The sequence below is a fragment of the Bos taurus genome, chromosome 21 (genome assembly GCF_002263795.3).
Source record: "Bos taurus isolate L1 Dominette 01449 registration number 42190680 breed Hereford chromosome 21, ARS-UCD2.0, whole genome shotgun sequence".
Lineage (NCBI taxonomy): Eukaryota > Metazoa > Chordata > Mammalia > Artiodactyla > Bovidae > Bos > Bos taurus.
The window spans coordinates 45,869,922-45,886,252 of record NC_037348.1 but is presented as its reverse complement, the minus strand read 5'-3'; the positions used below and the strand labels follow the sequence as shown (position 1 = coordinate 45,886,252).

Below are 16,331 nucleotides of genomic sequence, written 5' to 3'. Positions count from 1 at the left end.
TTTTGAAACTTAGATTTACTAACAGTACATTATTGTTACAAAAATATTTTCATTTTCTTCAAAGCCCTTGCCCTCTTAGACTTGAACGTTTTTTAGATATTCATATGTACTAACAAAAGTTTAGGGGAAAAACAAGCTGAAATAATGGCTAAATTTCCTAACATGCAACATGAAGACTGGATTGGGAGGAAATGCCTAAAAACAGAACTTCACAGTAATCTTTATTGGTTTCTTTAGAATGGAAAAAGTATGAGGTTATCAATAAAGGAAACTAGACATTAATACTAATATTCAGCTTTTTTCCTGAAGTTCATATATTTTCTAATCTCAGCGTTAGATTTTAATAAGGTTTTAATATTTTGATTTTAAATTTGCAGCTAAAAAAATAATTCCTACTATAAAATTCTTAATTTTTATAGAAAAATTATGTAATCTTTATTCTTTGTTGAGTCCTTTTAGAACATTTTGTGGGAAGAAACTGGAGTGCATGGTGAATATAATCTCTTGGCAGAGGTTCTTATGACCTATTATGGGACACAAACCAAAAATACTTCGCGTTTGTCAAGATGCACAAATATGCATTACTTATCTGCTACAGTATTACAATATATCATAAAGTTTCTGCGGAAATGCTTTGTTTTTCATTTAGAAGAATTTGTAAGTAAAGTGTATGAAGAAGAAAGCTAACATTTTTTTAAAGTATTCTCTTCAACTTAATGATAAAGAGTTGTTTCAACTTTAGGAGATAGTTTATATTTGACATGTATTGGGAGTTTCAGTGTATATCTTCAGGAATATAGTGCAATTTTAGTATATCACAAACTGCTCTTGATTTGAATTTAGTATAAGGTGGCTCCTTTTGGATCTCATACAAAGAAAGTGATATCAGTGAAATAGCAGAGGTACCAGCCTCTCTTCATCCCTCACATAGATCCACAAGAATATTTTGAATTACTGTCCCCATTTTATAAATGAGAAAACTTACTTCTCAGAGTCTAGAGTAAGAAAACCTAAGTTTTAGATCTTGCACCATTTCAATAAATATATCTGTGATCTTGGACAAGTAACTGTTTTCTCTGGATCTAAATCTTCTCATTTTCATCAGTTATAGTTCTGTTACTTTTAATCTATGCATTACAAGTCTAATGAGTACCAATATCAGACTTTTTGACTTTGTCCCTTTTTCATGGTATTTTTCTGAACATGTCTTTTAGTAAAATGCCAAGATGTTTTTGTAGACATGACATTTTATCAGTAGTAAATGTTTTAATTTGTATATATCTCTACAATTAAATAGTATTTCATATTGTAATTTTCAATTTTGTACATATTTTTGAAAATTTATCATATACTTATCACTTCAGGCACTAAAAACAATGTAATGACATAGAACACTAAGCCTGCTTCTCAAACTTGAGAAGTGGTTTCCTCTCTTTAGGACTCAGTTTGTTCAGTAGGAGAGTTAAATAATCTATAATGTCCATTTTGACTCTCAAATCTGTAATTTTTAAAAGAAATGTAAGAAGCTGTAGGTGCAGTTTTTAGGGTTCCATGGTTACCTAATGGAGTGGGCCAGTGTTTGGCAGAGGAGATTGGTTCCTAGTAAATTAATGCTGTTTGTGTCAAACATGAAAAAGTAGAATTTTTTTAGCAGTGTATTAATTTTATTTGATAGGGTGAATAGATTTTGCAGGGTAGGGGTAAATAGATTTTAATAGTGTAATAAAATAAAGTAAAATACCTCAGTAGAACAGATAACTAGTTTCCTGACAAAGAGAACTTTAGGAAGAGAATAGAGATTTCCAAGTGTAGTAAGTGGTCAAATAAGCAAAATTTGAAGAAAAGGTGATGTTTCTTGCCTGGTAAGAAGGAAACAGAGGAATTATGAGACCCTATGGAGTTTCTGTAGTGGGATACTAAGATGAGCTTTTTTGTGTTAAGATCTACTTTTTTCTGCCTGAAACTTTATTAAGAAAAATTGAATAGCAAGTTTGAATTGCTTGATTTATTGGCACAGCTCTATCTTTAATTGCACTTCCAAATGTTTCATCACCTCACTGTTTGTTCTATGCATGTTAACATTTTAAAATGTATTCTGGTAGTTTTCTAATTCATTTATACTACATGCTATATTGGCTTGTGCCCATCATTATTTAAAAACAAATTTGTAGATTTTCTTTCATTGAGCTTACAAAAAACTCAAAATTTTTTATTTTTAAGCATATGCTTAGAAAATGGTTGAAATTAATACTTATTTTTTTGTATTTGTATAGTTTCTACTCTATAATTTTTCTTTCTTTCTTTCTTTGTTTTTACAGATATTGATGATGCTCAAATACTTCCTCGTCCAACTAGAGTCAGACATTTTTCGCAAAGTGAAGACACTGGAAATGAAGTTTTTGGTGCTTTGAGTGAGGAGCAGCCATTGCCTCGAAGTAGCAGCACTTCTGACATCTTGGAACCATTCACTGTTGAACGAGCCAAAGGTGCAGTGCCTGTCATTGACAGTTCATCCCGTCATGCACCAAGCTTGCAGAGTTCCACAGAGGCTTCTTCAATAACTAGATCCACTGAGAGCCACATCACTGATACTCATAGTAGAGAGTCTTCTCTGGAAGTTGGTGATAGCATATATGACCATCTCTGTCACTTAATAGATCCAGTAGAACTTGCAGATTCAGCTTTTGAACAAATCCAGTACATTGACCTTGAAGGAGATGATGATCTTCTTTCCTCCCTGAAAGAATATTTTAAGGAAACCCAAGAAAGTCACAGTAAAAACGAGTTAGATAAAGATGCAGCTTCACAGGAAGTGATCTCTGTTGCAGTAAATAAGGATGAAAGATCATCCTCAGATAAATTAGAGTACATAGACCAGGAAAGTAAATCAGAAAATACCACCTCTTTTGTTGGAACTCCTGAAAACATACAGTTTCAAAAAGAACCAAACTCCGCTGTCTTCACAAATATTAGTGCACCCAACCAGTTAGACAGCTTTATGAAAACAAAAACTTCTGAAAAATGTAAACAACTAAACAATGATAAACAGTCATCGGAACCTAGTTCAGGTAGCCCTTGTGATAAAGAAAAGAGAAAACATCTGTATAGACAAACAGCCACAGAATTAGATGCCTGTATAGATATAACACTAGCTGAAAAGGTTAAGGGTGTGCAAATTAATGAAAAAATCACTGTCCCACATGTTTTGCATGCCAAGAAAACTACACTAAAAGCACCTGTTAACCGTAGAATGCCTCATGTTACAAGCACTAGCAAGCTTTCTCCAACTAAAAGGAGCTTGTCTGAAACAGTAACTCACAGAGCCAAAATCATGAAAATTGCTACTAAAAAGCGAAATAGTGTTCATGTTACTTTTAGACCTTCTACTGAGTCAGTTCAGTTTTATAATCCTCTGGAAAACAAAGAGGCTCCATGGAAGATGAGACTGCGGAAGCTCAGTGGCTTTAGTGGTAGTAATAGCAACATCAGCAACCCCCACACCAGCTCCAACAGTGCTGCAGAGCTAGTAAAACCTGGTGTGTACAGGCCTCTAGATACAATTAGTGCAGCGTCAGCAAGCAGTGAAACAATTAAGGAAACAACAGAGATTCCCACCGCCATATTACAGAAAGAAGGAATTGCAACTAATCAGTTAGGTAGTCGTAGTACTATTAAGTCATCAAGTCACGAGGCAGGACTACCGCAGGGCTCCCTGGGTGGCGTTTATAAAACTGTTGTCCATGCTCTTTCGAAGCCGAAGGCAAATGTTTCCCCACAGAGGCAGAACAGAATGCCACCAGAGGCTCCACTGAGGGATCTGTACAGTCATGTAATGGGCTATTTTGGAAGGAAAGCTGCAGGTGAGCACTAACTGTGCAGAGCGCAAAAGGAGAAGACAGCACCAGTTTGGCTTAATGCAACTGAAGCAAGCTATAAGCAATCAAAAAGCTTTGGGATGGTCACTGCTTTCTCTCTGTTTGGTTATGCATGCGCCTTTCCCCAGCTGTATTTTTCCCAGCATAAAATGTTGATTTAAATTACTAATTTCCCTTATAAAGCATTTAGTTAAACCTCTTTGCTGCTGAACAAGATAGAGAAGAGGGGATACAGGAAAATTTAATGACCTTCCAAAGGCTATCCAAATCAAATGTTTTTAGTGTTTACTACATGAACTTGAAATTAAGTTTACTGAGGAGTTGGAATACTTTCTCCCTTGCTCCCCCAATAGTTTACATTTAAAAGGATCCCAGCTCTTAATAATTGGTTTCATTTATTTTTACTGCTGATTTATGTAGTTTTATTTTTTCTTGTAGAGAATTATTTTGACATTATATAACATAATGGAAATCAGGGTCCTACAGTGAACACCACCATTTTTAGTTAATTGTTATTGAAGAGGAAATTATGTCTTAAACCTCAAGGTGTGCTTCGTTACTTTCATGTACTCCATTTCCAAATAAGCTGTAGGCTTTTTAGTTTTGCATTCATTTGTATAGAATGCAAGTCATATCCTTAAAACACTTATCATTACTTTCTTTTTTCTGAGATTTTAGATGTGCATAAAGGTTTCATGATAGCCAATCATGATTTAGATATGGAACCTCTATGGACAGATTACAGAAAGCAAGATTATGGTAACTGTTTTATCTTGATTCAAATTTAAAATAACTGTACAGTTATAGAAAATTAACTTTCAGCAGTAAGGTAGGTTTTGATTTTATTTGTTTAACATGGTTTTGTTAGCATGATTAACAAGAACGCTGCATCTTGCACTGAGCCATTAATGCCACTTGAGGGCAGTATTTGACAGCTTAGCAAAGCCTGGCCAAGTAGTATAAAGATAATGGTATTTCACAGTAAGTTCCTGACCAGTATATTTTCTTAACCTGAAATGCTTTGAAGTTCATTAGGAATATTAACAGTGTTGATTTCCTTTGGATGTGGAGAAATCTCCTTTTCAATGGCATAATAGTGAAATAAGTAAATATCTTACTTTCTGTCAGTTTCCCAAGGTTTAAAACGTCTATGTTAATGTAAACCACAGTATAGTCTTAAAAAATTCAAAGTAACTTTTTTTAATAGAAAAACCTTTGTGAAAATCTTTTTTCTTCAAACAATAAAATTAGATTTTGTAGTGTAGTGAACAGAAACAACATTATGTCAAGATCAAAGAATTTTAACTTATTAATATGTAAACTTAAAATTCAGGGGATATATTCCTTGTAAATATTCTTTGGGGAAGATGAATTTCTAAATTATTGAGGCTCCAAATAGAAGCATAGAGACAGGAAGAAAGAAAAATATACCAGTTTCTTTATAGACAATATTAACCTAACTCCCAGCTAGTGCTTATCTGTAAGCTTTCTTGCTGTTTAAGGTTGTACTGAAGATTGACTAACATCTGCTTAGTTAAATAAAGTACATATCAATTTACTAATTCTTAAATCTAAAAGGAGAAAAATTACTCTTAGATGCATGTTTGGCAAATAATTGATATGGCATAGGTAATTTGTTGTGGCTGTTTTTGTTTGTTTTAAATTTAGGAAATGTAGTTAAGTCTTTACTCACTATATATAGTTGTTTATTTGTTTTTAGTCAATAAAGAGGACATGAGCACAAAACTGCCCCCTCTTAATAGTGATATTGGCAGCAGCAATGCTAATGTTCCTGATCTGATGGATGAGTTTATAGCAGAGCGACTTCGAAGTGGTAATGCCTCAGTAAGTGTTATTTGATTTATTTGTTTTTAGAGAGGAGGGTAGCGAAACTAAAAGATACATACCTTTTACATATATATGTGTGTGATACCCATGTGAATAATTTTATTCCAATCAGCCTTCACCCCAAATTTAGGCCTTTTTTTTAAATTAAGATTTTTAAATTATATTTTTATATTCCTTATCCAAAGACATAAAACAAGCAGCCTTTTAGTTTTGACCAGAGTGAAAGACTGGTATACCTGTTTGCTCAGCTACTGCATTATAAGCCACTACCTTGCTAGCTCTTTGTTTTTCGTCTTTGCTCTTAGGGTGCTCTGAGGCCTGCTGCCAGCCCTCAGCAGGAAAGATAACAGTAGAGGTCTTCTGGCCCAATTCCCACAATTTTAAATATAAATATATGTGAAATTATATAAATAAACATATGTGGAGTTGCTTTTTTAAAAAAGAAAACTATTTCACTTGGATTTCTGCTGTCTTCAGAAAGTCTGTAGCTCCATTACATTTTCCTTTCTTCTTAAATTTTTCTTTATTTTGGCTACACTGCACAGCTTGCAGGATCTTAGTTCACCAACCAGGGATGGAATCTGGGCCCCCTGCAGTGGAAACCACAAGTCCTAACCACTGGACCACCAGGGAACTTCCTCTTCCATTGGCCTCTGTTTTTTCCGTTTGAATTTCTTAATATTCACTCCGTGGATCCTTTTAGGTCTTCAGAATCTCAGGCCCAGCACCGTATGATATTTGACTCTTTGATTTAGGCAGACCAGCAGTGCTTCAGGCTCTGGTTCCATACAGTTAACGTAGACTCTTCAGTTAGTGTCCCTTCCCCCCCCCCCCGCTTCATGCCCTAAATTTCATTATTTATTATCATGATTATCTTGGAAACTAAAGATTTCAGATGCTTCATGAGAATTAAAAACAATTTTTTTAACGGTAAAATTTTTCTTTTAGACTATGACACGAAGAGGAAGTAGTCCAGGTAGCCTCGAAATTCCCAAAGACCTTCCTGATATTCTAAATAAGCAAAACCAGATGCGTCCTATTGATGACCCAGGTGTACCCTCAGAATGGACTTCTCCTGCCAGTGCAGGGAGCAGTGATCTTATCAGCTCAGATAGTCATTCGGATTCTTTCAGCGCTTTCCAATATGATGGCCGAAAATTTGACAGCAAGTATCTTTTTACTGCTTGAGCAATATGGTTTTTTGTTAACTTGTTTTCTGTTCGAGACTGACTTATAGATTATATACCATCACCTTCCTCTCTAATGTTGGTTCCTATACATATATTTTGATTTCATTTTCAGTGAAACTAAGGATTTTTGGGGAATCATTTCAAGTTGAAACTACTTTGTTTTGCCAACTAAAGACATTAAAAAAAAAAAAAAAAACTTTTCTTTCATAAAACAAATGGTATCTTAAGACCAGAAACATAGAAGACAGAAAAATTAGGATGGACTTGGTGTTAGAATAAGGGACAGTCATGCTTATGAGAGGGACTATTTCATGCGGTCATTTGGGGGGACCACTGTCTAGTCATGGGGCTTCTCTGGTGTCTCAGACAGTAAAAAAATCTGTCTGCAATGCAGGAGACCCGGGTTCAATTGCTGGGTTGAGATCTGGAGAAGGGAATGGCCACCCACTCTAGTATTTTTGCCTGGAGAATCCCATGGACAGAAGAGCCAGGTGGGCTCTAGTCCCTGGGATCGCAAAAAGTCAGACACGACTGAGTGACTAACACTTAACATCTAGTTAGGGGCAAGGCTTCAGTATGTTCAGTACAGTTACATTCAATGTTACATTACCCAGAACTTTACTTGAATAATCATTTCATGTTAAAGTGACATCAGTGATGTTACTTGGTGCTGTATTACTACCATATAGCTTTTCTGCTATAATTCTGTATTCTACTTGGCAGTCAGTGAAGGATACCAACATTTAAAAGAAGAGAGTCAAAATCTTGGGAACTAAGTTTATGAAGAGCTGGGAGATTCATTGGAGAATTATATTTCTTGCCCTCATGGATTATATACTACTTTAATCTTGGACTGGAAATGAGTTTTAAGAGAAAAATTACTTTTACCACATATGTGCCATTTTTATGATACATATCACTGTTCTAGAGATTCTAAAACTTGAAAAGCAGTTAGCTGTATTTCCATCTACAAGAAAACATGCATAAGAATAGTGATGATTGTGTTTCTGTCCTTTTATCATTATTTTTGTTAATAATAGGCTCTGAAGATCTTTAAAAATTTGTTTCTAATTATAAACTTCAAAGTGTTAACATTGTTTATACTTGCCTGAACGGTATGTAAATATGAAGTAGATTTAGGGGGGATGTTCATATTTAATTATTTTGATAAAGTAGCTCTGTCTGTCTCGTAAATATTTTTGTTATGTAATCAGAATGTCTGTTCACTAGCATGTCGTCTTCCTGTAGATTTTGGTTTTGGAGCGGATACTGGGAATGCATCCTCTGCTGACATGGATTCAGGTTCTGGCCATTATCAGAGTGCTGAAGAGCAAGAGGTGGCTAGTCTAACCACACTACACATCGACTCGGAAACAAGCAGTCTTAATCAACAAGCTTTCTGTACTGATGTTGCAACGGTTACTGGTAAAGTTACTCAAGGGAATGTATTCCTTAAATGCATTTTTTTAAGCCACCAAAGAACTTTTGCAGGCTTTTATTTGATAGATTTTATTTATTACTTATTACTATTTAAGTGTTATTTTTTTTTCCACTCATCTTTATGTAACAATGGAGAGGATAAAAAAGAAAAACATTATGTTAAGAGTCACTTGACCTGGAGTCCACATGGATAAGCTTTGGGGAACTCTATGAACTCTTAATATCATATGCAAATTTTATAGATGTTTGCACCAGAGCATTTCTTGCAGCAATTTTTAAATAAATAACCAGAAAATGTTAAGGGGTACTGCACTTTATCTTTTTCATTGATTTTCAGAATAAGCCTAGATTTTTGTAGATTTCTTTGGTAAAATATTATTGAAAAGATAAACCACACCGCCAAAAAGAAACTGTTTGTACTAATACTCTGTATTTATATAGTCAATTATGAATTTCAGCAACGTTTTATGTGTGGTTAAACCTGACAATCATATGACACGTGGGGTCCAAGAAATTGAGTCATGAAAGGTGTCACTTTATTCCAAGAGTAGTACCATGACCAGAGGAAGCCTGAGCAGCCTGTGACCCATATTCAAGAGTTCCACTGTCTTATCCAAATTCACTCTGGTTCCCACTGTAGTTTGATGCCCTTTTGATGGATGATAGGTGAAATATCTGCCCACTGCAGAGTGAGGGCTGAATGGAAGACAGGAGCCAGTTAGGTTGGATCCACAATTTGATTGTTGGAGAATTTAAATTACTACTGAAAGAGAAATACTAGAAAAAGTTCTTATTTTACAATAATACCTTTTACTTTAGTTGTCCTGAAACATAAATTTAGATGAGAAGATACTCAACATTACTAGTAATCAGGGAATATAAATAAAATCCATGAGATACCACTATACACATAATAAATCAGCTCAAGTGAAAAAAAAAAACCCTGACAGTACCAATGTTAAACAGAGTGTGAAGCACCTGCAAATACATTACTAATTGGAGCACAAAGTGATATGGCCACTGCAAAAGCATGGTAATATCTTTTAAAATTAAACAATACATTTACTATATGAGCATCCCTAGGTATTTATTTCAGTTGTTTGTATGTGAACATTCATAACAGCATTATTCATAGAAGCTAAATTGAAAATAGTCCAGATATCCATTAACTAGTGAATAAATTACCCATTCCAGTACTCTTGCCTGGAAAATCCCATGGACGGAGGGGCCTGGTGGGCTGCAGTCCATGGGGTCGCTAGGAGTCGGACACGACTGAGTGACTTCACTTTATTTTTTCACTTTCATGTATTGGAGAAGGAAATGGCAACCCACTCCAGTGTTCTTGTCTGGAGAATCCCAGGGATAGGGGAGCCTGGTGGGCTGCCGTCTATGGGGTTGCACAGAGTCGGACACGACTGAAGCGACTTAGCAGCAGCAGCAGTGAATAAATTATCAAATTGTAATGCATTCATTCAGTATTCATTGAAATTGTACTCAGCAATTAAAAAAAAATTAAATGCTTACATTTGCAAAACCATAGCTGGCTCTCAAAAATATGCTTTTAAATGAAAAATGTTGAAGCTAGCAGTGGTAGTGGCATATAGCAATAAGGAAGTTTCTCTTCTGAATCGTGTCAAGCCTGAAGTAAATGAAATAAAGTAGTGGTGGGTACCAGAGTTTCTGTAGCTGGACCGGGAATGGGAGTAGACATTCTTGCTTTCACTGATGGTCCCTGTTAGTAGTAACTGCTAATCCAGTTCTCATTCCACACTAGTCCCAAGGTAGACATGGAATGAGACTGCTAGATATGAATCTTGTACAGTATCATGATTTTATTGAATTCTTCACCCAGTTTGTAATCTATTTTATCTTTTGATATTTTCAGTTTGTGTTTTATTGGGCTTTTAAGCATTACCTCTTAGGTTGAGGGTATTAAATATACTCTTTATGGTAATTTTATGAAATTATATTTACAGGTTCAGAAAGTGCCTCTCCAGTCCATTCAGCTCTGGGATCCAGGTCACAGACACCTTCTCCTTCCACACTAAATATAGATCACATGGAACAGAAGGATCTACAGCTCGATGAAAAGCTCCACCACTCTGTTCTTCAGACACCAGATGACCTAGGCAATATTTAAAAATTAGATCTTTGCCATTTATTCTTTTGGGAGCATTAGTGTCAGGAGATCTTGAATAATGCATCTTAAATTTGATTATGTATTTTTTATATGTTATATAAGTATTATAAGTCTTGAATTGTTCTGTCTTTGGGAAATTTATTGCTGTAACATTTTTTTCCCTGCCCTTAAAGATATTTACATGCTGATTTTTGTTATTTGATATTTTATTATAAAGTAGGCAGTCCAAATGAAGTATTTTTATGCTTAAGCAAATGTTTAAAAGTGACTGGGATGCCTTAGAAACTGAAAGTTAATAAAAAGTTATTTTTGCTGTGCCCTATATGAAGTAACAAGCATCAGGATAAAAAATCATTTTGGGAATATGCTAAAAACTTTTTCCAAGGACACAGTTGATAAAATATTTATAATGAATAATATAAAATACTAGTTTTAATTGGTGGTGCAGCAAATTTACTCTTTGGCCAAAGGAAGAAGTTTAAAACCACATGACTTCTCCCTCTCCCCAGTCCCCCACTCCCTGCTTCCTCCTCTCCCCATCCCCACCTCCCTGCTTCCTCCTCTCCCCATCCCCACCTCCCTGCTTCCTCCTCTCCCCATCCTCTCCTCCCTGCTTCCTCCTCTCCCCATTCCCCTCCTCTCTGCTTCTTCCTCTCCTCATCCCCACCTCCCTGCTTCCGCCTCTCCCCATCCCCACCTCCCTGCTTCCTCCTCTCCCCATCCCCTCTTCCCTGCTTCCTCCTCTCCCCATCCCCACCTCCCTGCTTCCTCCTCTCCCCATCCTCTCCCTGCTTCCTCCTCTCCCCATTCCCCTCCTCCCTGCTTCCTCTTCTTCTTATCTCCACCTCCCTGCTTTCTCCTGTCCCCGTCCTCACCTCCCTGCTTCCTCCTCTCCCCATCCCCACCTCCCTGCTTCCTCCTTCCCCCATCCCCACCTCCCTGCTTCCCCCTCTCCCCATCCCCACCTCCCTGCTTCCTCCTCTCCCCATTCCCCTCCTCCCTGCTTCCTCTTCTTATCTCCACCTCCCTGCTTCCTCCTCTCCCCATCACCACCTCCCTGCTTCCTCCTCTCCCCATCCTCACCTCCCTGCTTCCTCTTCTCCTCACTCCCCACCTCCCTGCTTCTTCCTTTCCCCACTCCCCCACCCTCCTGCTTTTTTTAAGGTACTCATACTCTTAATTCCCAATTACCCTGTAATTACATAGCCCTCATTTTCTGGTTTGTATCAATAGATTATTTCTGACCTTTTCTTTCCTCCTCTTGGCCTGCAGTTTTTTGGCTTTTTGGTTTTTATTTTTCCCACAACATTTGGAAAAAATTTCAAACTGATAGAAAAGTTGCAAGAGTAATAAAATGAATGCCCATAAATCTTTCAGATAAATTTACCAGTTGTTAATATTTTCTGTATCTTTTTCTGTACACACACACCCACACACACACACACACCCACCCACCCACCACCACCTCCACCGTACCTGTGCTTTTTTTTCTGAGCCATGTAAGAGCAAGTATTAGACTCTTTACATCTAAACACTTCAACTATGTCCTAAGAATAAGTATACACTTCCTGAAAAATAAGGGCCACATTCAGGATATTTAACATTGATGTATTACTACAATTTTAGTCTATAGTCAGTTATCCTCAGTTGTTCCAATTATATCCTTCATAGTTATAAATCGGTTGATTTATCACTATATTATGAAGGTTCTGTAGAACAGAGAAGATGTTAACAGTGATGATTAACTAGTTTTTTTAAGAAATTTCATTTTAGTGAATTTACACTAGAAGCCTGTTTTTATTATTATGGAAGATTGTTTAGTAACTTTTTAATAATATACTCAGTTACTGCACACTACATGCAAAGAGGAAAAAGTTAAACATTAAGCAGAAAGGATATATGTCTACTACATATGATTTTGTAGATTATCAGTACATTGAGATATTATCAAGCAGGAAAAACCTTCACTGACTTTCTAATGATTTTACATTTTCCATTATATACATTGCATAGGATAATGACTTTTTTTAAGCTGGAGGAGATCTATAATGATACCTACCTAAACCATCTATTTTACAGATGAGCTGTAGTCTTAGTGAGATTATTGAATAACTTACACAGTATAACACATAATTAGTGACAGAAATTAGACTAGGACCCTAGGTTACCTGTAGGTCTTATATATAATCATGCCAATATTAATAAAAGAAATTTAATTATGAAGATTTTAGATTATGGGTTTTTTTCATGCCATTGTGATAATCCCTTTTGCTGCTGCTGCTGCTAAGTCACTTCAGTCATGTCCAACTCTGGGCGACCCCATCGACAGCAGCCAACCAGGCTCCTCCGTCCCTGGGATTCTCCAGGCAAGAGTACTGGAGTGGGGTGCCATTGCCTTCTCTGACTTTTGATGCTAGACCTGACTTAATTGTGAAATACAGAAGTGTTATTCTTTAGAAGTTTTAATTACAAAGAAACAAGCTTAGGAAGACTTGTTTCCTACAGGATTTGCCTTCAGCCTGAGATTTGCTGTTACATTTGATGAGGTAACTTGAAATAGCTATTAGATGAAAGAGAGAGTACGTACTTATAAATAAGATCCTTATTTCAAAACATAAATTTCTCTATCTTGTATCTGTGTCATTTTCTCCTTAGGTAAATTTAGATAGAAGCTCTATTGAAGAAGTAATTATTGTCGTAATAAGTGAAAGTGAAAGTCGCTCAGTTGTGTCTGACTCTTTGCAGTTCCATGGACTATACAGTCCATGGATTTCTCCAGGCTAGAATACTGGAGTGGGTATCCTTTCCCTTCTCCAGGAGATCTTCCCAACCCAGGGATCGAACCCAGGTCTCCCACATTGCAGGCGGACTCTTTACCAGCTGAGCTTTGAGGGAAGCCCATATTGTCATAATAAGGAATTACAAACTAGTGAGGTTTTGACCTTACCAGGAAAAAAATAACACTAAGACATATTGACATTTCTCTTATTCACTTTTGTAGATATTTAAGATTATTAATTTGACTCCTATGTATTTTTTTGATCAATTCTCTGGAATAATTACTGACACTTGTATATTATTTTTTTCTATAGAAATCAGTGAATTTCCATCTGAATGCTGTAGTGTGATGGCAGGGGGCACTCTTACAGGATGGCATGCTGATGTTGCTACTGTAATGTGGCGAAGGATGCTGGGTATTTTGGGAGATGTCAACGCTATTATGGATCCTGAAATACATGCTCAAGTTTTTGATTACCTATGTGAACTTTGGCAGAATCTAGCTAAGGTAAAAAAAAAAAAATAAGCAAAAGCTAAAAAGGGAGAAGGAAAGAAATATAAAGTATTAAGAAGTATAGAAAAAGCCTAAGATAACACTGCCTCCCCAGTCCCCTACTACAGACTGATGCCTTAACCATGATTGAATATGTAGTTGGTGGTAGGAACTAGATCTCAGGTTTAAGATAAGGTAAACCAGAAAAGAGAACACTTTTCATATCATAGATTTGTTGTGTTTTATTTGAAAATTACAGATTAGAGATAATCTTGGCATTTCAACTGATAACCTGACCTCCCCTTCTCCACCGGTTTTAATTCCTCCACTGAGAATTCTTACACCTTGGCTTTTTAAGGTAAGTTTAATATATAAAATATTAACTTAAAAATTGCATTTAGTAAATAAGTATGTAGTCTTAAACATTTGAGAGAGAGAAGACTGTTGTGTAGTCTTCTAGAACACTTAATTTTGTTTTGTGTTTTGCATTTTAAAAATTTGTTTCATTGAAGTATAGTTGATTTACAATGTTGTGTTAATTTCTACCGTATAGTAAAGTGATTCAGTTATGTGTGTGACACATTGTTTTTCATGTAGTTTTCCATTACAGTTTATCATAGGATATTGAATATAGTTCCCTGTAAAGCACTTAGTTTTTAACTAGCCATTAGGGGTTATATAGAGAGGAGTGGCGGAGAAGGCAATGGCCCCCCACTCCAGTACTCTTGCCTGGAAAATCCCATGGATGGAGGAGTCTGGAAGGCTGCAGTCCATGGGGTCGCTGAGGGTCGGACACGACTGAGCGATTTCACTTTCACTTTTCACTTTCATGCATTGGAGAAGGAAATGGCAACCCACTCCAGTGTTCTTGCCTGGAAAGTCCCAGGGACAGGGCATCCTGGTGGGCTGCCATCTATGGGGTCACACAGAGTCGGACATGACTGAAGTGACTCAGCAGCAGCAGAGAGGAGTGGACCTAGCAAAATTATTATTTAGCATGCATCACTTTTATTACTGAAATAAAAATATAGAAAATTATGTTATTATATTTAAATGAAATGTAAACCTCAATTTTCTGTTAGAGTATGCTATGTACTTTTAAGGAACTGATTCTTTTAGGTATTATTTGATATGTTTGGTGCATTTCCCTAAGTGAAACGGTGTATAGTTATTCACACCTACATTGTATAATTTTAGTAATAAAGATAATTCTAGTAATTCTGATATTTGGTTCAATAAAGAAAATGGGCCAACACAGGAATAAATGAAAACGAATATATTGCTTATTGTATTCAGTTGCTTCAGTATTTAACAAATAGTATTTGGTTTTGAGTATTGAAAACAACATCTTTTAATTGTAGGCAACCATGTTAACTGATAAATATAAACAAGGTAAATTACATGCCTATAAACTTATTTGTAATACAATGAAAAGAAGACAAGATGTTTCTCCAAATAGAGATTTTCTAACACATTTCTACAATATAATGCATTGTGGATTACTTCATATTGATCAGGTAAATTGCTTTATGACTTTATTTTTGATTCTTGAATCTGTTTAACTCTTGACTTTCAAGACTTAAAAAAAAGCATTCCTTTATGTGAGTGATTTATTTATGGATTTCTCCTATTTATAACATCATTTATCCTGAAAAATGGTTTCAAAACAAGCTATTGTAATTGAGAGATTAACTTGATTATTAAGTGCATGTTTCTTCTAGTGTTATACCAACTAGTTTGTTTTTGAAGAACCATCCTTTGCTTACATTGAGAGCATCTTCCTTTAATGTCCTAGTATATGACTAAGTGCACACACACGCATGCTTAGGGCTTCCCCTATAGCTCAACGGGTAAGGAATCCACCTGCAATGCAGGAGACACAGGAGATGGCGAATTTGATCCCTGGGTCAGAAGATCCCATAGACAAGGAAGTGGCAACCCAGTCCATCATTCTTGCCTGAGAAACCTCATGGACAAAGGAGCCTGGCGGGCTACAGTCCATGGGATCACAAAGAGTTGGACATGATTGAGTGATGAAGCACACACATAGCTAGCACTTAAGACTTAGGATTTGCTCAGCTAGTCATGCAGTGATCAGAAGTTTTTTTTCCTATTCTAAGACTCAGTACATCACTTGCAGTTCATTTAAGGAGCATTAAATTAATATAAAAGATGATATATCTTTCTGAAAAGTGAAAAAACTTCTTGTGTTACTTTGAAATAATTAGTGTTTTACCCTACACTCTTAATTATGGATAAAGAGCTTCATTTAAGGTAAATTGGATTGAGTAATACAACCTGGTGCACTTCATCTCATGGTAAATTCCAAAGGCAAAATGAATGAATAACCATGTTAAGAATATTCCCTCAAGAATACCTAAGTCTAGATTTTTGAGGCTAGATGTCTATCATCAAAGGGCTTCAGTTTTTCTAAAAAAGAATTTTCCAAGTTGCCACATAGCAGGTCATGCAGCTTCAGACATCAAAGTGGTCTCATGGAAGCAAGTAGGAGGTAGGAGAAACTACTCTGCAGTTAAGTTTTACAACACATGGGCCTTAGATTTTTA

The 16,331-nt window shown here is 36.1% G+C and overlaps 1 protein-coding gene across 6 annotated transcripts in view; it reads left to right on the top strand.

Moving 5' to 3' along the window:
- The window catches only part of RALGAPA1 (Ral GTPase activating protein catalytic subunit alpha 1), a 211,099-nt gene that overhangs the window by 100,524 nt on the left and 94,244 nt on the right, over positions 1–16,331 (top strand). For 4 of the 6 annotated variants that reach the window (XM_059879341.1, XM_010817180.4, XM_059879342.1 and 1 more), the window contains 8 exons: positions 2,319–3,860; positions 5,596–5,720; positions 6,672–6,888; positions 8,162–8,338; positions 10,330–10,482; positions 13,586–13,779; positions 14,024–14,122; positions 15,126–15,281. In XM_059879341.1, the coding sequence (XP_059735324.1) occupies positions 2,319–3,860; positions 5,596–5,720; positions 6,672–6,888; positions 8,162–8,338; positions 10,330–10,482; positions 13,586–13,779; positions 14,024–14,122; positions 15,126–15,281 (2,663 nt within the window). The remainder of the gene's footprint in view (positions 1–2,318; positions 3,861–5,595; positions 5,721–6,671; positions 6,889–8,161; positions 8,339–10,329; positions 10,483–13,585; positions 13,780–14,023; positions 14,123–15,125; positions 15,282–16,331) is intronic. The other 2 variants (XM_005222080.5, XM_059879343.1) reach the window with 1 other exon arrangement.